Source organism: Naegleria fowleri (assembly GCF_008403515.1).
Source record: "Naegleria fowleri strain ATCC 30894 chromosome Unknown tig4, whole genome shotgun sequence".
In the NCBI taxonomy this organism is placed as follows: domain Eukaryota; phylum Heterolobosea; class Eutetramitea; order Acrasida; family Naegleriidae; genus Naegleria; species Naegleria fowleri.
This window is the reverse complement of record NW_025407936.1, coordinates 14,583-35,988: the sequence shown is the minus strand read 5'-3', so window position 1 is coordinate 35,988 and position 21,406 is coordinate 14,583. Positions and strand designations below refer to the sequence as shown.

The 21,406-nt window shown below is 36.8% G+C and overlaps 7 protein-coding genes across 7 annotated transcripts; 2 read left to right on the top strand and 5 right to left on the bottom strand.

Moving 5' to 3' along the window:
* Positions 1-128: 128 nt before the first annotated feature.
* Positions 129-5,910, bottom strand: FDP41_007569 (uncharacterized protein; the record flags this gene model as incomplete). Its single annotated transcript, XM_044711327.1, has 3 exons — positions 129-4,836; positions 5,154-5,273; positions 5,471-5,910. 3 exons carry the CDS (start codon positions 5,908-5,910, stop codon positions 129-131), a joined length of 5,268 nt encoding a protein of 1,755 aa, XP_044568367.1.
* A 564-nt stretch (positions 5,911-6,474) lies between these two features.
* Positions 6,475-9,113, top strand: FDP41_007568 (uncharacterized protein; the record flags this gene model as incomplete). The annotated part of the gene is made up of 6 exons (XM_044711326.1): positions 6,475-7,063; positions 7,245-7,511; positions 7,622-7,696; positions 7,785-8,279; positions 8,366-8,371; positions 8,500-9,113. The coding sequence occupies 6 exons, from the start codon at positions 6,475-6,477 to the stop codon at positions 9,111-9,113; spliced, it is 2,046 nt and encodes a 681-aa protein (XP_044568366.1).
* An 86-nt stretch (positions 9,114-9,199) lies between these two features.
* FDP41_007567 (uncharacterized protein) lies at positions 9,200-12,820 on the bottom strand (the record flags this gene model as incomplete). Its single annotated transcript, XM_044711325.1, has 3 exons — positions 9,200-9,406; positions 9,468-10,850; positions 11,093-12,820. The coding sequence occupies 3 exons, from the start codon at positions 12,818-12,820 to the stop codon at positions 9,200-9,202; spliced, it is 3,318 nt and encodes a 1,105-aa protein (XP_044568365.1).
* An 837-nt stretch (positions 12,821-13,657) lies between these two features.
* FDP41_007566 (uncharacterized protein) lies at positions 13,658-14,256 on the bottom strand (the record flags this gene model as incomplete). Its single annotated transcript, XM_044711324.1, has 2 exons — positions 13,658-13,856; positions 14,030-14,256. 2 exons carry the CDS (start codon positions 14,254-14,256, stop codon positions 13,658-13,660), a joined length of 426 nt encoding a protein of 141 aa, XP_044568364.1.
* A 654-nt stretch (positions 14,257-14,910) lies between these two features.
* On the bottom strand, positions 14,911-17,095 carry FDP41_007565 (uncharacterized protein; the record flags this gene model as incomplete). The annotated part of the gene is made up of 3 exons (XM_044711323.1): positions 14,911-15,359; positions 15,533-16,625; positions 16,820-17,095. The coding sequence occupies 3 exons, from the start codon at positions 17,093-17,095 to the stop codon at positions 14,911-14,913; spliced, it is 1,818 nt and encodes a 605-aa protein (XP_044568363.1).
* A 168-nt stretch (positions 17,096-17,263) lies between these two features.
* On the bottom strand, positions 17,264-17,755 carry FDP41_007564 (uncharacterized protein; the record flags this gene model as incomplete). The annotated part of the gene is made up of 1 exon (XM_044711322.1): positions 17,264-17,755. One exon carries the CDS (start codon positions 17,753-17,755, stop codon positions 17,264-17,266), a length of 492 nt encoding a protein of 163 aa, XP_044568362.1.
* Positions 17,756-18,174: 419 nt separating this feature from the next.
* On the top strand, positions 18,175-21,369 carry FDP41_007563 (uncharacterized protein; the record flags this gene model as incomplete). Its single annotated transcript, XM_044711321.1, has 2 exons — positions 18,175-19,819; positions 19,904-21,369. The coding sequence occupies 2 exons, from the start codon at positions 18,175-18,177 to the stop codon at positions 21,367-21,369; spliced, it is 3,111 nt and encodes a 1,036-aa protein (XP_044568361.1).
* Positions 21,370-21,406: the final 37 nt, after the last annotated feature.

Genomic DNA, 21,406 nt, shown 5'->3' with positions numbered 1-21,406 from the left:
TGTACATTTCGTTTTAATCAATTATTTTAAGGAACAACAAAATTTATTTAAAATTCTCTTCAACAATAATTCATGAATGATGGCCATATTGAATGCCACTGATTCAAACCTGTAACAACCAAAACAAATTATCTCACATCGTAAATGAAACGAACTGCCAAAAGTGTTCGGCCCATTGGATCCACTAATTTACACTTCACTCGAGTCTTTGAAAGCAAAGAATACACAACATCACGTTCAGGCAATGTAATAACATAACGTTCCTCACGAGGTTCCAAATCAGAGACTTGAGACACAAATTCTAATCTCGAACCGACGGTATCAATCTTTTCATGGAATGAACATTGTGAAAGGTATTCATTCACATAGAAACGAATTTCCAATTTGTACTTCCATCTCTTTCTGAGTTTGATCAAGATTGGATTCGACTTGACTTCAACGGGTTTAACATTTTCCTTGTCCTTTTCTGAGGCATGTCTTGTCACATAGACATAGGCAGCTTCCAGCACAACTCCAGGTTCTTTGTGATTCACACGAACAACCAAATTGTTGTTGTGAGGTTCAATGAAGGTCTCATTCGCATTTGCATCTTCAACAAAGTTAATATTCACAACGTCATTACCACTTGGAGAGAATGAGAAAGTATCTGCAATGTTAATTGGAAGTTTCTTTTGGGACTTCTTCATGATGGCATTCGACAAGACATCCAAAATTTCAGTCTTCTTGTCTGAATCGTACAAATAATCGTATGAACTTGGAACATGCAAACAAAAGTTATCATCAGCGAAAGGACTCATTGAAGCACCCTCAATTTCATCCAAATCAATAATACGTTTCACCTTAAATTCTTGTGGATCAATATTATAAATATGCTTATCTGTAATAATCATGATACGTTTCTGAGTTTTGAGTGATTTGTTAATTTTCAACACTTCTGAAGCGAACAATAATTGAGTGTCACCATTCTTTTGTAATAATTGTTGAACAAGCTTGTTATAATAATTTGGCAAATAATCTCCCATGTGTTCTCTCATCATGGATGCCTTCTTTCTTGTCTTTCTTCCCTTATAAATATCTGTTCCAATCGATTGTTTCACTTCAGAAACGAGTTGATTCTTTTCAGCTTCTTGTGGAACGTTTTGTTGTTGTTCGTCGACTTCAACATTGTTGACCTTAATGATAGCTCCAGTACTCGTTGGAATAATAAGAGTCGATTTCACTGTGAAATCATCTTGGAAGTCAAGAGTTTTCACACCCTTTCCTTTGTGAACCGTATACACAAGTTTGTCATCGACTTGTAATTCTAGTGATCGATTTTCAACCTTCTTCTTTTGATCCATAATTGCTTTGATGATTTCTGTTTTGGATGGACTTGAAAAGAGATAATCGTATTCGTCTGGAACTTTCAAAATGAAGAAACCATCTCTCATGGTACTCACACTAATTCCAGAAATATCTTTAAATGGAATTCTTCTTAGAACCTTCAAGTCATTATCCAAATTGTACACAGCTTGATCGGTGACAAGTAATTTACGATCCTGAACGAGATATCGTTTGTTAATTTTCTGAACCAAACCACTGTACAAGAGTTGACAATCTCCAAACTCCTTCTTGATTTTCTCAAATGCTTTGGTGTTGGCAATGTGTAAATAATCACCGAGATACCATTTCAAGAGAGAATCTTTTCTTCTCAACTTTTGTCCTTGATAAATATCTTGAACAACATTTGTGTCCAATTCATTGCTCATCACTTCTTCAACTTTGACTTGAATTTCAGCTCCATAATCGGTTGGTGTGACATGATTACCACGAATGGTAGTCACTTCCTTAAATTCCAATCGATTTTCGTTACCCTTCTTCATTCTGTGTTTGATTGAATTCTTGACAAAGAATTTCATCTTGGCACGAGTGGCATTAGTGTAATTTTCTGAGAGAACTTTCAAAATTTCAGTCTTCTTGTTACTTTCAAACACATAGTCATATTCATCAGGTGTGTGAATCACAAAGAAGCCATCGGTATAAGGTGACACAGTCACTGCTTTCAATCTTCTCATTGGAATGTGTCTGTGAATAATGTAACCATTTGGATCAATATTGTAAATGGCTCTTTCAGTAATCAACAAGATTCTTTCTTGTTTCTTGTACTTTTTGTTATATTTCGTCACAACACCACTGAATGAAACTTCTTGATCTCCAAAATCTTCAGAAATCTTTTTCATGAGTTCTGATTTAGCCAAGTGAATATAATCTCCGTAGAATTTTTTATGGAAGGAAGTCTTTCTTCTCAATTTCATACCATCGAACACGTCATCACTTGGTTTTGAACTGACCAATAAACCTTCTGTGGTCACTTCGATAATGGTTCCAGATTTGGCATTGAAATTTTTCACAAATTTGACTCTCTTATTAAGTACCTTCAATGGATGGAAAACAAATTCCTCACCAATGTCCACACGTAATGTTTTGATACTGTGATCATCGGTTGCAGCCAGAGCAGTATTCTTGTTTGAGAGATCTTCATTCGTTGAAGCAGGATCTGTTCCTGAATTTGCTGCTGTTGAAGAAGGAGGAGCATTGGGATCATTGTCTTTTTGTGTAGTTGAATTTGATGATGCATCTTGTGTTGAGGTGTTGGAAGGAGCTGATTTGTCACGATTAATATGTGAAAAGAACAAATCATACGAGTCACGAATGGCCTTCATGACTTCATTCTTACTGTCTGCTTCAATCATTAGATCGTGAACTTGTGGAGCAGAAATGATAATAACCTCATCATTGAGTGCAGAACATTTCAAACTATCAATCGTCTTGTACTGCACACGTTTGAGAACAGTATAAGTCTTTGGGTCCACTAAATAAATGGCACTTGGAGCAACGACAAGGAGTTTTCTTTGTCTTTCTCCAGTCTTCCAATTAATTTGATTCACCAAACGTTGGAATAAATTGTCACACTTTTCACCAAAGGTCTTTTCTAAGGCCTTTTGTAAATGTTGTTCAGCAAGAACTTTTTGTCTTGCTTTGAACTTTCTGAAATTTCTTTGAATGATAGAAGCCATTTCAACTCTACGAGAAGCAATCTTTTCATCCAATGCAAACAATTGAACTGGAGTTTGCAAAAAGACCTTACTCTTACCAAGAGCATATTTGGATTTTGGAATTTTCATTTCTTGTAAAATTTTCTTAACTCCAGCTTTTGGAGAACCATTCCAACGTGGCCATGTGGCATCTGAACACATCTTGTATCGATCTAAAAACTTATCAAAGTCCATCTTGAAATAATAACCACTGTTTCGAATGTGGACATTTTCTGTAACTCCCAAATATTTCACTTGTTCCATAACGACTTCATCTAAGAATTCATTAGGTTTCTTTTCATGATTAGGTTTGATGCATTTCACAAAGTGATGATGCTTTCCTTTCATTTTACCCACAAATTTGAGAACATCTTCTGCAAATTGCATGGTCGTTGTTTTTTGCAATTTACCAAAAGAATCGACCTTTTCATCTCTAGGAAAGAGTTGTTGCATTAGATTGGATTGAGATCTTCTCATGGCTAAAACAAGATCTTCAAAAAGTGTGTCCTTATTCATTGTGACCCATCCTTCCACATCATAGGTCACTTTACCAGCAAAGTGTTTCAAATCAAAAACGAGACCAGCAAATTTAGATTTTTCATAACATGCATAACCTGTTCCAAATGCAGTATTCAATTTTTGCATGTACCTTTCATCAGTACCATTCGGAAAGAGTGATTCTTCATCCAATAGCTTGTATATACCTAGTGGCTTTCCTTCAATCACTTCCACAGTTTGATCGACATTTTTGAGAGGAATTGGAGTATAAGGAACTCCCTCTTTTACATATTCATCTTGTTCTGCTTGAAGCCATTTCTGAACTTGTTGTTGAATCTTTTCATTCACAAAATTGATATTGAGCTGTTCGAGAGAGTTCTTTTCTTTGGTATGTTTTTCATAAATTTCAAATCCATAAATGTCTAAAATACCAATCGAATATTTGGCGTCGTCAGGTCTCTTGACAGCACTGTTGATACGACGAATGAGCCATGCGAAAAGTCTTTCATAAATACCTTTGGCAAGAGCATCTCTGTTGTAGGCTGACTTCTCAGCATTTTGTAACGTTTTGGTGGCTTCTCGTCCGACGTGAATGGTTCTGTAGAGAATGGCATCTCTCAACACGTCGTAATCAATTTGAAACAAATAGGCAGCAGTTCGTAGAGTGTCTCTGTTTTCAATTTCAGCAGTTTCTTTGCCATTGTTATTCACTTCTTTGAATTTCACATTACCCAAATGTAAAATACCTGCACACAATCGAAAGATTTCCATTTGTTCCAAAACACTAATACCTGCTTCTGTCATGCTCTGTCTCGTATTTTTAAATTCCAATTTATCATTGACTCCAGAAATGGTAAGTGCTTGACTCGATGTGTTGACACCATTGGCAGTCAAATAGTTAAATTTCTTGGCATCTTCTAACTTTAAATCTTTTTTCATGGATTCGTCGGCACCTGCACACATTTGATAAAAGATGTGAAAGTTTCGTTCTCCTTTTCGTTGAGTCACCACTCGAGACTTTTCCAAGAGTGATGTAGTGATGTGTGCTCCTTCGAGTTGTCCTTTAAAATTGAAGAAAATTTCCATATATTTACCAAATCGAGAGGAATTATCATTACGAAGAGTTTTGGCATTACCAAATGCTTCTAACACTGGATTGGCTTCAATGAGAATACGTTTGATGTTTTCAGTGATGAGACCACTGATCGAGATGGCACTAATATATTCTAAAAGAATTTTACAACTTTCCGTTTTACCTGCACCACTGTGTGTGTGACATGTGACAATAATGATGATTCATAGAATGGTGAGATGTGTGTGAAATGTGAGAATAATGATTATCATTTACCACATCATGATGTGAGTAGTCATCATGAATTTAGGATGAGTCAATAGTGACATCAATGATGAATCAGAAAAAATTGATGATTCGCAAAGGGTGACCAATTACCATAGGATGATGATCATTTACCAAATGATGATTCGCAAAGGGTGATCATTTACCATGAGACCACATCAAGTCATTCATTATGAGGTTAAAGATTGACTATTACGACCACTCCAAATACTATCATGACTTACCTTTCACCAGAAACAATCACTGTTTGTCCTTGTCCAGTCTCTTTCATTTGACGATAAGCATCTTCGGCCAATGAATACAAGTGAGGACCAATCTCATAGGGTTGCTTTGCGTGATAGAATCTAATCAATGAGAGCAGTGATGATGATGATGAACAAGTTGAGAGGTTTGATGTGCACAACAACAGATTTGATGAAATGACAAGAGAGGTGTTTGACAGCATCCGTTATTACAAAAAATTCGATAGTCATGGAGATTGATACATGAATATATGAACACATCACTAAATAAACATTAAAACTCAACAAAATATACTCACGTTTTCACATGATTCTTGTAATGTTTTGTCTTTTGATAAGGATTCACAGCAACAATGGTTGGTCCCAAATAAGTATAAAATTGTGAAACTCCTCCATTGATATCTGGTTGTTGATTATAATATCGATTTCTCAAAATTCGAGCCACTGTTTGGTCGGTTGGTTCTTTGAGAAGTGATAAATCATCAATTGTATCCGATTCAAAGTTTCTTTTATATAATTGGTAGAGAGCAAATTCTGAAGTTTCACTGGAGCTATCCAATTCATTGGGATTCACTGATTGAACTACCACCACTTCAGAATCTTCTTGTTGTTGTGTCGAGGAGGAGGAGGAGGAGGATGATGGTTGTTGTGAAGAAGGTGGAGCATTGTTGGAGAGATTGGGAGAGCCACCATTCTGACCACCACCATTCTGACCACCACGAGGAGTTGAAGGCAACATCACTATTATTAGGTGGGACGACGATGATTTAGTTTTTTGGTTGTTGTTGTTGTTGTTGTTGGGTTATGTTGGATTTGGAGTGTTCTTTGATTTTTTTTGAATACTGACGGATGACTGAAGTGATGGTGGATGACACTTTTTTAGAATTTAATTCAGATGACATGAACAAGAATTGGTAATGCGAGAGCGCACTTTAAAACCTTCTTAACATCCTGACAACACTTTTACATCTGTACAGAACGAAGAAATTCTATCCTTTTCCCTTCTCATGATGATCCTTCACTTGCATGTTTTTTTTGAGAGAGAAAAAATTGCAATTCCCATCCTTCAGAAAGAACGAGTGGTTCGAGTGGTCGTGTTGTAATTTCATCGGTCGGAACAACAAAAGTAGTGGTCGTGTTGTTGCTAAAGGATTAATCTTTTTATTCTACTCTCAATAACATTGGTTCTTGTTGAACTCCGGAGTCGTAGACGACTAGTCTCTCTCGAAGAACATAACTTGTCCATAATTTATCTTCTCAAATCAAAACAAACTGAGAAGAAGAAGAAGAAGAACATAAAGGAATGGCTCGGAAAAAGTTTTTGAATTTGCATGATGAGGATGAGAATGATGAACATCATGATGATTCATTGAATGGAATAGATCAGCAACAACAACAAAATGATGAACAAGCCTCTGACATTCATGAAAATTCTTCCTCTTCTCAACAGAAACGTCGTTTAACGAACAACTCAACAACAACAAACCGAATGCGAGAACAACCTCCTAATAAGAAGAATAATCACCAACAACAATATGAATTAGAGGAATTAGGGAATAATGAGGAAGAGTCTACTCGCAATGGAAATTTAGTCATGGAGGATGATGATGCAGCAATAGCACATATGAATCATCATCGCCATATTCCTCCTTATTATACCTCCAATACGTTAAATACACCCTCCGAAGAGGATCGAGGACTTGTGCCCAATGACCATGCACCTCCAGCAACATCACCAGAGGAAGAAACAAACAATGCTACTGCTCATGAAGCAACACCTCTTCCCATGAAACAATTATCCATTGTGTTTTTCATCTATTTGGTGGATAGTTTAAGTTTGACTGCAATTTTTGCGTATATTGGATTCATGGTCGAAGATTTCCATATCGTCGGTAGGTTGAACGGCATATCATGGACAAATAATTTCAAATTCAATGATTTTATACATGTCAACAACACTTCTTCAATAATTTTCCAACACAATGTACACATGAATAATTTACAAAACATGAACATCCTTCACACGAATGCAAAATGTTGAACATTATTCAAATGTAAATTCGAAATTCATAGATGATCCTCAAAAATTGGGTTATTTTGCTGGCCTCATTGCCTCCTCTTATTATCTCTCTCAATTGTTTTCTAGTTTCTTTTGGGGTTATTTGAGTGATATTGTTGGAAGAAGACCTATTTTATTAATTGGTGTGACGCTTGGCTCGCTGTCATGCTGTCTTTTTGGTTTCAGCAAATGGCTATGGTGGGCTATTCTTTCTCGTTTCTTGTTTGGTTTGTTGAATGGTAATTTGGGAGTGACAAAGAGTTATTTAACAGAAATTACAGGTAAGTATTCATTTCAAGCGAAGAAAGTTGTTGCTCGAAAGTTATTATTTGGCTCGTCAAATTACGTTGTTGCCTATTCTGCTTTTTTTGATGAAAATAATGTGTAAAAGATGGTACCAATCGAGGTAAAGCATTTAGTATTGTTGGTGTCACATTTGGTTTGGCAGCTGTTTTGGGTCCGCTCAGTAAGTATTCTATTTCAAACGAAAATGAAATTGATTCAAAATATTATTGAAACATGAACGACGTTTATCATAATTATTCACATACTAGTTGGTGGCGTATTTTCTAGACCAAACATCCAATATCCAGAATTTATGAAATTATTTCCAGAATGGGTTCAATATTGGTGTGATGTATTTCCTTACATCATTCCCAACGTTATGGTGACAATTTTGGGCTTAATTTCTGTAGTGCTAGGTTATTTCTTTTTAGAAGAAACTAACAAGGAGAGTAAATACTACAAGAAATACGTTCTGAAACAAACAGGAAACACTGCCTCAAAGGATTTAGAGGCTTCCTCATCACAAAAATCAAAATCCTTAGCTGCTGCTGTTGATACTGATGACGAAGCAGCCATTCGACCAAAAAGAAAAATTAATTGGCGAGAAATATTCAAGCATGAAATATTTGAGGGAATTTCACCCCTTGTGAGTTGTTTCTTGTACATGTTGGTCGGTTTTGCTCAAGTCATGTTTGATGAAGTTTTCCCTTTGTATGCCATGTTACCCGTGAAAGATAATGGTTTGAATTTCACACCCTATGAAAGTAAGTAAGAATGTAATATATTTTGTTTGAGAATACGATGATTGACATGTTGGAATGCATTATTCATCATTTGAATATGTAAACAGTTGGTAGTAAGTATTATTTTGAAATTTTGAAGGATTTATTAAATGGAATGAATATCTGTCCATGTGTTTATATGCCAATTCGATTTTTCGTTTATTGAATTTTTCAATGTGAAATGAATGGACGTTAATCATAGTCGTTGGAGCAATCACTGGAGGTTTCATTTTCCTTAATCAATTAATATTTGTGCCGCTCCTAATGTCACGGCTTGGAGCTATTAACGCATTCCGTGTTGGTCTACTCATTCACACATTTTCTCTCGTTGTTTTCCCAGAAGTTTGTTGGTTTGGAAATGACCCTGAAAATCCACAAGTTTGGAAGAGTGTGATTTTGTGGACATCTTTGAGTATTATTTTGTTGGTAAGACAAATTGGAGTTGGTCTCATGTTCTCGTGCTCTTTTGTTTTCACATCCAATTCAGTGACAAACAAGAGCCAAGGTGTGTTGAATGGTGTTGCTCAATCCTTGATTTCAATTGCGAGAATGGTTGGTCCGCTATTAATTGGAGTGAGTTTTGCAGCAATTGTTTCGAGTGGTATTGGATTTCCAATCGATCATCGTTTGGTATTTTACTTTATTGGAGGAACGAGTGTATTTTCATTTGCAATGACATTTGCCATGAAGAAGAAACTGAACGTTCCAAAAGATGAATTATTGAGGTTAATGAATGAAAAGGGTCTACCACTCGAGGAAGCCTATCACATGCTATTCAAGAGAAAGGCTGCAGTTCAACACGCTGCAATGGAATAGTTGGTTAACAGAGACAGTTTTGATGTGAAAGGATTGTTCCCACTTTTTCTTACACATAATGAAACATAAACCTAAGAATCATTTGTCTACTGTTCTTGTTCTTGTCTTTGAAGCTTGATGGCTGATATTATTGCCTCATTTAAGTCATCTTTTGAAATTGGCTTGTTCAAACACGAATCAATGCTATCCATGTTGTTAAATTTATCCATTAAGGCGTCAGCAGTGAGGAGAATGATTTTCGTCTTGTCACCGTTTGGTAGCGATCGTATTTCATTCGCGGCCTCAATACCATTCTGAAAATTGCCAATAACCAATACAAAGAATATACCAGTAAATACTCAACATTAAACTTACCATGCAAGGCATGTGCAAATCCGTGACAATGATATTATGATATTCGTTTTTAAAGGCTTCCACAAGCTCGAATCCATTGGAACTTGTGGTAATGCGTTTAAATCCTCCTTTTTCTAGCAGTTTTCTCAGAACTGATAAATTAATTGGGTTATCTTCAGCAAGAAGAATTTTGGTTTCGTAAATATTATCTGGGAAAACAGTAATGCCATTTGGTATGGTTGATGATGAAGCATGTGCTTGTTCTATTGTGGTTGTATTAAAAGCACTGTGGTGCTGTCCATTCATAATGATTCCTTTTCCAACACTTGGTTTTGATTGCCGCTTCTTCATTATATAAAGCTCTTTGTGAAGCAAATGAGTCTTTTGTAACTCTGTGTCAATATTATTTCCATTTTCCATCTCGTCATCTTTGGAAAGATTTGAAACGGGTGCAATGACTCCTCCTGAGGAGGATAAGGTGTTACCTTCCCCTTCCCCAGCAGATAAGCCGTTTGAAACAACAGGGTGAGTTCTCAGAATTTCCTCAATTTGTTTCAGAGAATTTTTCTTCTTTCCATCCGGAAGTTTGAATGGTATTGAAATTGAAAAGGTCGTTCCTTGATTTGGTGCTGGAGCACATTCTGTTTTGTAAGAGATGCCTCCTTTCATATTAATGATAATTTTTCGAAGAATAGTGAGACCCAAACCTGTTCCAATAACGCTTCCATCTCCTGTTCTGTTGTGACTCGAAAAGGGCTTGAACAATAGTTTTTGAACATCCTTTGGAATGCCAATGCCATGATCGATCACATGAAATACTACGGTTTTTGTGATGACAACTTCAGAATTAGGATCAGTATTGAGAGTTGTTTCAGGAGAGGTTATTCTTGGTTTCACAACCACAATCTCGGGTGTGTTGGCTCTTCCATCGTCAACTAAATCTTCGGGATTGTCATCTTCCGGCACTTCTACGGCAAGTGTCACCACTTGATTTTTTTGAGATGCCTTAATAGAGTTCGTGAGAAGATTAATAAGGACTTGTTGCAAACGCACGCTTTCACCCAACACATAGGCTGGCAGGAATTTGCTGCTCACAAAGTCAATGGTGACATCAAAGCTGGAGGCATATGAGCTTGCAATACTTTTAACATGCGAGAGACAATCAGAAAGAGAAAACACTGTTTTTGGATCAGTTTTTTCCTCTTCATCCTCATGGCTATTTTTTCCAAGCATTGAATTTGTCGCAATTTCCATGTTTGTTTTCTCAAGTTTCGAATACTGAAGAATGTCTTCGATGAGTGTCAGCAAGATACTGCTGCAGCTGCCGATTGTCTTGATGTAGTTTACTTGCTCTGACGTTAGAGGCGTGTCCAGAAGTAGCTCAATACTTCCTGAAATGCTCATCTTTTTTTTTTTGGTATGATCAATGATTAATGTATAATAATGTAATAATAAAATAATTTTTCAATGAATGGTTGATTAATGCATAATAATATAATGTAATAAAATAATTTTTCATAATAATGGAATACATTATTAGGACACAGGATCACCAAAATTGATGTTTTGAAGAAATGACAAAACATGAAAAAACAAATTGAAAAGTTCTGATGAGGGAGGGACCCTACGACACTTTCTCAACTTACCAATGGAGAACGGAATTCATGGGAAATAGAGCTCACCAAGGCATTCTTGGACCTATTGGCCTCTTTCAGTTTGCTGGTCATTAATTTCATTGTATTGAGTCTATTCATCAATTTGTAACTCACAGAATTCAACATGAAATTCAACACAGTCAAGAGGCAAAATGTTCCAAATGCTTCAAGATGGCGATGATGAATGGCTGACAAAATAAATGCATTTCCAAATGAAACGACGTGTTGAGCAGCAATAATCCACATGATGGCGTCATACGAATGTACACGACAATCCACAAGTGCATTCTGTAAAATAATGTATGAATAATTGTGAATGGTACTCGAGAGAAATCCAATCATTAACCAGCCAACCGTGTAGTCTTTCGTACACAACAATAAACGAAAGAAAAACACAACAATGTTCAAGACAATCATAACTTTGCAAGTGTAAACCTCCAAATACCGTTGCCTTCTTGCCATAGAAGCCATATCAAGTGACAGGTTCGAAGAGGAGGAGGAGTTTCTTGATGATGGAGCAAATTTCCAGTAATCGGTCGAGTAGAATGGCACTGAACCTTGTGAGGGTATGTGTTTGTTAGATTCAGTTAATGTATCTTCAACTGTTGTTGAGGAATTGTTAGGATTAGTTTTTAAGGATGAGGTATCATGTTCTTGAGGTGGAAGTGATGGTGAGGATGCTAAATTTTCAATTTCTACCGACAAGACATGTTTTGGCTCAATCTTAATCTCATGATTATCCGTGTTGTCTCCATTGTGAGAGGTCTTAGTGTCGTCAAACTCATGATTTGAAGTGACAGGGTTATTGTTGTGGCTATTAGTGTTGTTAGTATTCATCAAGTTGTTAGGATGTGTGGTTGAAGTATTAAAAAGGCCGTCTTCATGAGTCGGAACATCATCCAATTCTATGAAGCGTTGTTTCACCATCCACATGAACACTAGTTGCTGAGCCTTAGAACGAACAAATTTAAAATTAATCACAATGGCCAATACACATAGAATGGCCATGCAGATTGGATAATCGGTAGAGTACAGAACGAGATAGGCATAGCAAAGAAATAAACACACGGGAAGGAAAATTTGATGTGCCTTTTCATTGAGCATCATGGCGGCATCACCATGAGGTAGTGATGGAGAAGATGAGGATGATTGAGAAGATGGATTGCTTGGGGAGGATGACGCAGGTGAGGAGAGTGTTGCTGTTTCCGAAGAGCTACCTCTTTGTTGTTGTTGTTGGTCGTCGGAAATTGAAACACGAGCCTTTCTTGGAGGAGTCGATGAAGCCAAAGAGGAGTACGGGGATAAAAATTGTTGGCTTGAGTTTGTAGTGTTGTTGTGGATGATGTTGTTAAGATTCGACTGGTTAATATTGCTACCAACTCTTGAAGAGTGTACAAGGTTTTGCTTGTCGAGTGGTGGAGCAGAGTGTTCTTGTTGGGAAGAATTGGATGTCATCATGATGGATGATGCTGCAAATGATGAAGAAGGATGTTTCTCTTCACTTCTCTTTTGATCCAACTCTTTCAAATAAGGAGTCCCTGAAGTAGTAATAGTAGTAGTAGTTGTTGTGGGTACCTCTTCATTCGTTAAAAACGAGGAATCTCTTCTTCTTCTTCTTGTTGTTGTTTCGGTATCGGATGATGAAGAAGGCACTGCAAGAGGAGGCTCCTCATCATGGTTTGGTTCATCGTCATGTTGATGATGACCAGGAGCAACCATAACACCCGGTATTTTCATAGCAGGAGAAGAGAGAAAGCGGGTGTTGATCTTGTTGTTCGTCTACACTACTACACTATAAAGTTCGAAAGAGTGATGATGGTTGGTGTTGTGATTGTTTTTCTTTTACGGCTGATGATGAGGAAGAGGAGAAATGCAAACAGCTGTTTTTGGGCAAGTTCTTTGAGTGCCGAATTTGTTTCCACTTTTTTGAGAGGTCAGAATGGGAAAGTGATTTTCTCTTGGTTGTTGTTGTTGTCATCGATGTATTCTTGAATAATAATACACACATTGAAAAGAGATGTACTCAGAGATGATGAGTCTCTCTGCGCACACCAATCATGTGATTCACCCAAAATTAGAAAATTAACTTGGAAGCTTGTCCATAGTTATGGAGAAGAGGATTCAGACGACAACTTCAAAGACATTGATACCTAATTTAACGAATGAGAAAAGCTTTCTACCATTTCGGAATGATGATGCATTAGGATTGGTGAGAAGATTTCGTCACCATATGGATTTGTTTGAACCTCGAAAAGATATTTGGAGCATGCCTCAAATGCAAATTCAACAATTCTGGACCAGATTTGCAGAACAGGCAAACGTGCGACGTTGCCTCTGACCACTTTGCGAATCCTCAACAGATTGCATTCCTTATTAAGCATACAATCGAAAACCACCATCAAATGCTTCATATAATACAACATGTGGCATTTATCAGCATGTTTATTTGGGTTTTGAGAAATTATTTACATTAGAGCGAATATAGTCAGTGTATTGAGATTACATTTTGTTAGCCATGTTCTTTGCTTGTTTTGCTGTGTGTAATGAAAATGCAGGTTATGGCTGTTGTTTCTCTCGTTCTTGCTTCTCTTTCATGTATTCTTCTTCAATAGTGAAATAACTCGATCCGAGATACATTTGTAATTGGAGAGGCGTTGCATTTCTAATATTGACCTTGACAAGTTGTTTTCCGAGACGTTTATGAGCTTCGAAACGATGACATCCTCCAAAGACATATAAACATCCACTTGGAGATCTGCAGAGTGAATAGGGTTGTCATCATTGTCGATGATGATGAATTGTGAGGATGTCAATCATGCAAGTCATCATGATGATGATGCATTTAAAAATTGAAAGAGGTTATGAAATCATGACTCGAAGAGGAAGGAATTAATGAGGAGCAGCAACTTTCATCAATTTGTAACCTACCTGAGAGCTTCAATGGGAGGTACTTGATCGTAATCTTCTTCGATGGTATTCATTAGTGATTCCACTTTGCAATAGTCAAGTTCGGGAACGATGGGTTTCTTAATGTCATTAATGTCCACAAACTGCACGTTATTGTATGCAATTTCAAGACGATCCTTGGGTTGTGGATTTGTTGGAGGTTTTACATAATTATCGGGAACTTCGATGTGATACTTTTGCGACGACATTTTTTTGTGTGTTTGCATGAATCTTTTTACAATTTCACTTTCGTCCAAGAATAAAAGGAGATCGGGGTTCGGAAAGTGCGTCCGTCCTTTCCTCCGAAAAGTGAACGATCCCTTGTTTGAACGTTACATTGATCTCCAACAACAACATTGTACGGTGAGATGGTCGAGCGGTCTAAGACGACACGTTTAGGAATGGTTAAATTCCGTGTTCCGAAAGGGCGTGGGTTCAAATCCCACTCTCATCAAAATTTTTGTTGAAAGTTTTTTGTTGGAAGCTGAAGTACAGCTTTCAATACCGTTTTAATCATCTTGCAGTAGTAACATTTTGACTGGGGTATCGGTGCACAGAATTTATTGATTCGTAATTTTTGATATCAATATGGGTTGTTGGCATAAATAAACCAATTACAGTGAATATAAAACAGATGGGCTTTTTCCAATGCTAACACTTCTTCGCGACCCAATTACCTTTTGGGCCTGGTCTAGATACAATCTGTTGAATGAACGCATAAAAGCTGAATAATTCTTCAACTTTTTCAATTTCTCCCTCGTAGTAGCATCACTTTGAATCTTGTGGTTGTGTTTGCATTGTGGTTGGATGAAGCAATAGATGTAATTGTAGAACACACAATGAATCGTTAGCGGTAGGCATATCTAGTCTTGTGGTAATTCCTCTCGCAATGTTTTTGTGGACATGTCGCAAAACCATTCAGGTACAATAAATCTTTCCACACGAATCAGAGTACTATTGCTACTACCAGTCAATCCTCGCTGGATCTTGTTATTAAACCAAGAGGCAAATATAGTTGGTGTAATGGATAGTTCATATGTAATGCATGATTCCTTATTGTAAATTGTTGAATGTAAAAGACGCCCCAGATGAGCATTATACTTGTTCAAAACTGCTGCAGATTGATTATTTCGCATGGCCCAATCCAATCTCATGTCACAAATGAGAAATGCTTGTTCGATATTTAGCACAGTATCTGGATATCGAATTGGTACATCATTGTGAGTATCTGGCAAATATTGACCAGTATATCCAAAGAGATATTTATCAGCTTGTATTTCAAGTTTGTCACTTGCTTCATTCCAACACTTGCCTATTAAAGCATTAGCAAAATTTTTTTTGTAATTTCAAAGAATGAATTGAATGCCGGTACCAATAAGCGAAGGATTCATCACGAAAATTGTCACCATACGCGTCGACATTCAACAATATTTGTTTTAACAACTGGTTGACGAGAGAATACAATTCACCCACAAAACAACTTACAAATTTCAAGATATGGATTAGCAATTTCATCGGTGTCAGAGTTTTGAGACGAAATTTCTGCTTCCATACTGTTCATGTTGACTGACTTTGATACAATCGTTGTGATTGTTGTGGACTGATATTTGCGTATCAGGTCCTTCATAATTTCTTCCAAGAGCTGCTTCTTGCGGTTCAGTCTCGTATATTCTTTCTTCTTCTCTAAAATGATACTAAATGCCTCATCTTTGGTAATCTCTTCAATAAGGGTCTTAATAACTTTTAATTTTGATTTGTATGCCGTAAAAGTTGAAGATAATTGTTGATAAGGATGTGAAAATTGAATCATGCAGTTAATGTCTCTCAGTGCCATGTCATATAATTTCAATTGACGATAAATATTTTCCCTCTGACCGTAAGTGTTCATATCGCCAAAATCGAATCCATATTTTTGATTATATTTTTGTGTCATGATAATTGAGAGAGTGGCATATTTGACAGATTTGTACAGATAAGATTTCTTTTTTTCATTTTCATCCTCCAATTCTGTAGCTAGATGATAATAGGATTGCGAAATCATGGAGGGTATCTTGACCAAATAAAAATCATTCAAAATTAACATGTTATCGAATTTCCTACGTTTGGTTTTTTCTTTGAGCTCAAATTTCGATCTTAACTCTTGTGGCAATTCCTCCAGAAAAGAACACTCAGTATTTGACGCTTTTTTCCATATGGACTTGTACTCACGAAGCGCCTTATCATACTGTGAATTATAGTAATGTGAATATGCAATTGTATACATGGGTTCAATATCTGAAAAGAATAAATACAATCTCTCATCATGTGGAGAAACTCCACATTCATTGAGAACTCTTCTTACTTGATCATAGTAGGACTCTCGTTCTCGTTTGGCATCCTCAAGCAAAGCTTCACTTGACGTAAAATTCGCACTGACAATATATCTCCAAGCTTGTACGAGTGTAATAATATAGGTTGGAAAGGGTAATAATTTGCTCGAATGATTTTGTTTTTGATTCATTAAAATGTTGAGAGCTTTATCGAGATCGGCCAGTGCTAATTTTCTTGAGTGTTTATGGAAAAAACTACTTTGATACCACTATCAAAGATTGTGCAAGAAGCCATGCAGATACAGTCATTCCGAACGAAACATATCATTTCAAATTGTGGTGGTGACCATATATTTGTATGCATTTACAATGATTATTTCGAGTCGAATATTTTGCGAAGTCATCATCAGTGGTCAATCCAACGTGCATATATATATATATTTATAGGAGAAGAAAAACTCACCCATGGAATCCATTTTGCTCTCTGTAACAATGGCTGATAACTCTCCGAATTCTCATTCAAGCTCTGATTTAATAGACTCAAACTTTGATTGGCCTTTCCCTCTCTCCTCCAAAATTGCTGTTGGCACATAACGCCCTCCATTTCTAAATTTGTAGCAAATGTATTTTGTGTGAGGAAAGGACATTCCCGCAAATAATCTTCAATGGTGGCTGTTGTTTGTTGAATCGGAGAGGATGATGACGAAGAAAATATTACATCATACAATGATTTTAACATTTTTACAATTTTTCTTTCAACTCCGAGAACACAGCAAGTTACAATCCATCTCAAGATATGTGAACAAGCAGCAAGGAAATGATCGAACTATTATTAATACCCCACTCTCTTAAGAGTTTTCATTTGATGAGCTTTCTCAGCAACAACAACATGAACCCTCTTTCCAAATCATTGACATTTTGTTTTTAGATGATTATTCAATACGATAGCTTTAGATGCCTCTGTAGTTCTGCAACTCTTGCAAGAACTTTTTACCTTTTGGAATTGTTCTTGGAACTTTGGAATGTAATACGTTGATGAAGCAACTGATTCACAAATATCTCGACCTGCATGACCTTGATTGACATGAATATCCATAATAATGCCTTCATATTCATGTTCTTTGGGAATTTGAACCCATTTATCAGTTTTGATTATTTGAACATCATATACATCCTTCGGGAGCTGTTGAGTCATGTCGATAATCCTTTCTAATTGCTCATCTGTGAGATTATCCTTAAGGATTTTCTTTTCTTCTGATTTGTACTTGTTGAAGTAGAGAGTACCATCTTGCAATTTAAAGTCAGGGAGTATCTTCTTAACGTGACTAGTGATGTTGGTTGATTTGGATTCTAAGGTTGTCCTGATCGATAACTTTCTGAGTGACGCTAACTTTGCCATTTAATGGATTTCCCATTTTTCTTTATTGAAAATCGAAAAAGTTGGTTTGTAGGAAACAATTTGTAGGGAATTGAACTGTTTATTAAAAATTTATTTATTTATTGGTTATTAAATCAATATGTAACGGTTGGATGAATATGTTGTTTGTATTGATTGAGATGATTCGCTGGATTGGGCCTGTTTCATCATGCCGAGGATTGTTGTTTCTGGGAAAATACTTCAATCTGACAATAGTTCACACTATCATCTGTATCATCTCAACAGATACTCCATCTCATAATCTGCGCATCTCACTCATCGCTTTCAATCCTTTCTTAAACCCTAACAAAAAGCATCATTTTCAAGCGATTGATCGAGTTGTTCACAGATGTCGTCAAAGGCTGGTGAAAACTTGTGGAAGGATTGCTGAGAACAAAAAAATGAATCTTCCAATTTCGATCGGAGAGGAAGAAGGAGGCTCAATTTCAAATCGAGAATCATCACTATCCTCGGCATCGTGGACAAACAAGATGATGATGTCCAAGGAAAATGTTGTTGTTGGTGGTGGAGGTGATTTCAAGGAGAATGATGATTGTACAAATACGAATATTCCTATTCATAATAATAATAACATGTCATCACGGAATGAATATTTTCAATCATCGCTTGCCGATGATGATGAGAATATGGGATTGAATTTGGGACGGCATGTGGAGGAAGATGTTGGTGGAGCTGGATTTTATAGAAATAATTATTCTGATGATGAAGATGACGGGATGAACGTCAGTTTTTCATTTGAAAAGGAAAATATTGGGAATGGCCGTGACACTTTTGGCAGAGGATTACCACGCAAAACCTCATTCACAATGAGTGACAATGATGAAGATGAGGATGATGGATACAATAATATTTTCGTTGGAAATAGTTCTGTAACAAGTCCATCGCCGAGTACATTATCTTCATCTCGACCATATGGACCTTTTCAACGAGAGGATAATGAGGTCAACCACTTCAATCTGCCGCAAGATATTTACACTACCACTACTACTAGTACAACATCTTCACTCGCGGCGGACCATACAAATTCTATTCAGCTCGAATCCATCGATCACATATTTGAAGAGCTTCAAGTGTCACCAATCCAACCAATATCCAACAATTTTTTACCCAATCCCATACATCCATTTGAAGTTATATTATCACCAACACATTCGGAGGATATTAATTTTGAAGATGGATTTTCCAAACTTTCGATTGACACGTCGTCATTAGTTTTGGAACAACCGCTCGTCGAATTGAATACTACAAATGACAGCAACGAAGGAATGATGAACGAGTCTACTAACATTAGAGCCACAACTCCCGTCATGCAAGAGAATAACTATGTGAAAATGAAATCGAAAAGAAATAGCTCACAAAAGAAGAAAGTACGATTCTCAGATAACGACATTTTATTTCCAGTGACCATTATTCCTCCATCACCAAGTGATGAAGATTCAAAGCAAACATTGGATTTCTTAACTTCCACCTCATCCAATACATCAAGTAATAATACTTCCGAGAACAATTTTTCAAATACAACCCCATCCTCAATACAAGAAACAAAACAATACCAAAACACCTCTCAACCACCTCCCCAAATTCCCTTTCACGTCTATAACAACAACTCTGATACTTCTACAAATGGTGAAGTAATACCTAGCAAATACAGTAATGGCAAAATTCATGGAGTGGAATTACTCTCTTCTCTGGGCAATTCTTCACACAATCATGATAACCTTGATAACAATGAAGATGACGAATTTAAAACACACGACGGAAAGAAAAGACTTTTTGGCTTAACTGGCTATCAATATTTAGTGCTGGCCTCAGCTTGGCTTGGATGGGCCTTTGACATTTTTGATGGAGTTTTATTCAGTTATGCAGCTCCAATTTGTATTCCTAATTTATTAGGTTTTGCAGACGATCAACTGACGTCTACTATTGCTAAAGAACAAACTGCATTATGGAGCAGTATTTTGAGTAGCGTGTTGTTATTTGGTTGGGGCTGTGGAGGCGTGTTTTTTGGATGGTTAACAGATAGAGGTTTGTAGTTGTGTGTGGGGGAATTTCTCTCGTTGTTCAATGATGCCACCCTTTGAAATTCTCGAATATTTTTTACAAACACAGTTGGACGATCGAAAACAATGATGATCACCATTGTTGTATATAGTATTGGCACATTTTTAGCTGCTTTTTCTTTCCATATTAGTGTACTTGTTATTTTACGATTTATTGCTAGTTTGGGTATTGGAGGAGAGTGGTCAGCAGGAGCTGCTCTCATCAGTGAAACATTACCTATTGAAAAACGAGTGATAGGTGGTGTCATTCTATACACAGCTGCACCCATTGGAAGTATGGCCTCATTTGCTGTGAATTATTTAATTACTAGCGTGTTACTTCAAAGAACAGGAACAGCAGTGAATGGGACTGTCACAAACTCTACCGTGCTCACCTTTGCTTCCTCCGACATGATTATGAGCGAGGGTATTAATGCACCGGTCATAACAGGAGGACCTATTCCTGTGTGGCTTTCATGGAGAATACTTTTTGCAATTGGTGTAATTCCAACCATTGTTGGAATTTTCATTCGTATTTGCGTGAAAGAGCCAGACTCATGGGTCGAACAACAACGAAGAGAGAAGGAGGAGCAAGAACAGCAAGAAAATGCAACCACTATTACTATTGCCTCTGTGCACGATGATGAGCAAAAATTATCAAGTCCTATTCGGTCGTATGCAAATTCAATTCTTGCTAGCCCATCATCTGGACATGACGATTCACCAACTTTTTCAACCAATTCGGAAGATGACATGAAAGAAATTGATCTTGGAACTCCAACGACAAACAGCAATAATGGAGAAAAACTTGTATCTCTTTCAGTCACTCGAAGTGTGTCCGATCTTTCAACGACAAGCTCACAACAACCACTCAAGAAAAATCGAAAAGGAAAGTCCTATTTAGATTTGTTTGCAAATGCAGATTTGAGAAGAAGAACTATTAGTTCCATTTTATTTGTGTGCCCTGCATTAATATCGTGGTGGTGCATCAGTACTTTCATTCCAATTTTGAGCACTTATCTAGCATCTAATTACAAAGATCCTGATGAAAAGAAGTACTATCAAGACTTGTACTCTGTGCTTGGAAATATGTTATTTAATTTTGGAGGATTGATTGGAACGTTAATGGTGATTCCTATTGCTACCAAGTTTGGACGGTTGTGGGTCTATAGAATTTATTTCTTTTTTGCAACAGTATTTATTGTTGTGGCATTTGGAATTCCTGACATGTCTCCAGTTCTTCGATTTTGTTTAATGTTTCCCGTTGGAGTTTTTGTTTTTGGAGCCTTTGGCAGCTTTACATTCTATTTACCTGAATTATTTCCAATGGAACTAAGAGGTAGAGGATCAGGATTTACTTATAATTGTGGACGATTTGGTACAGCTATTTTCCCATTTTTGGTTGGATTAATTGTGTCACAGGGAGTGAATCCCCTCATTGTATTATCTTGTATCTCAATTGCTACGTTCTTTGGATTTATTGTTTCACTAGTACCAAGATTTGCAGTAGAAACTAAGGATGTTATTATTCACTAAGCTATGCGATAAACTTCATGAAAATCCATCGCACACA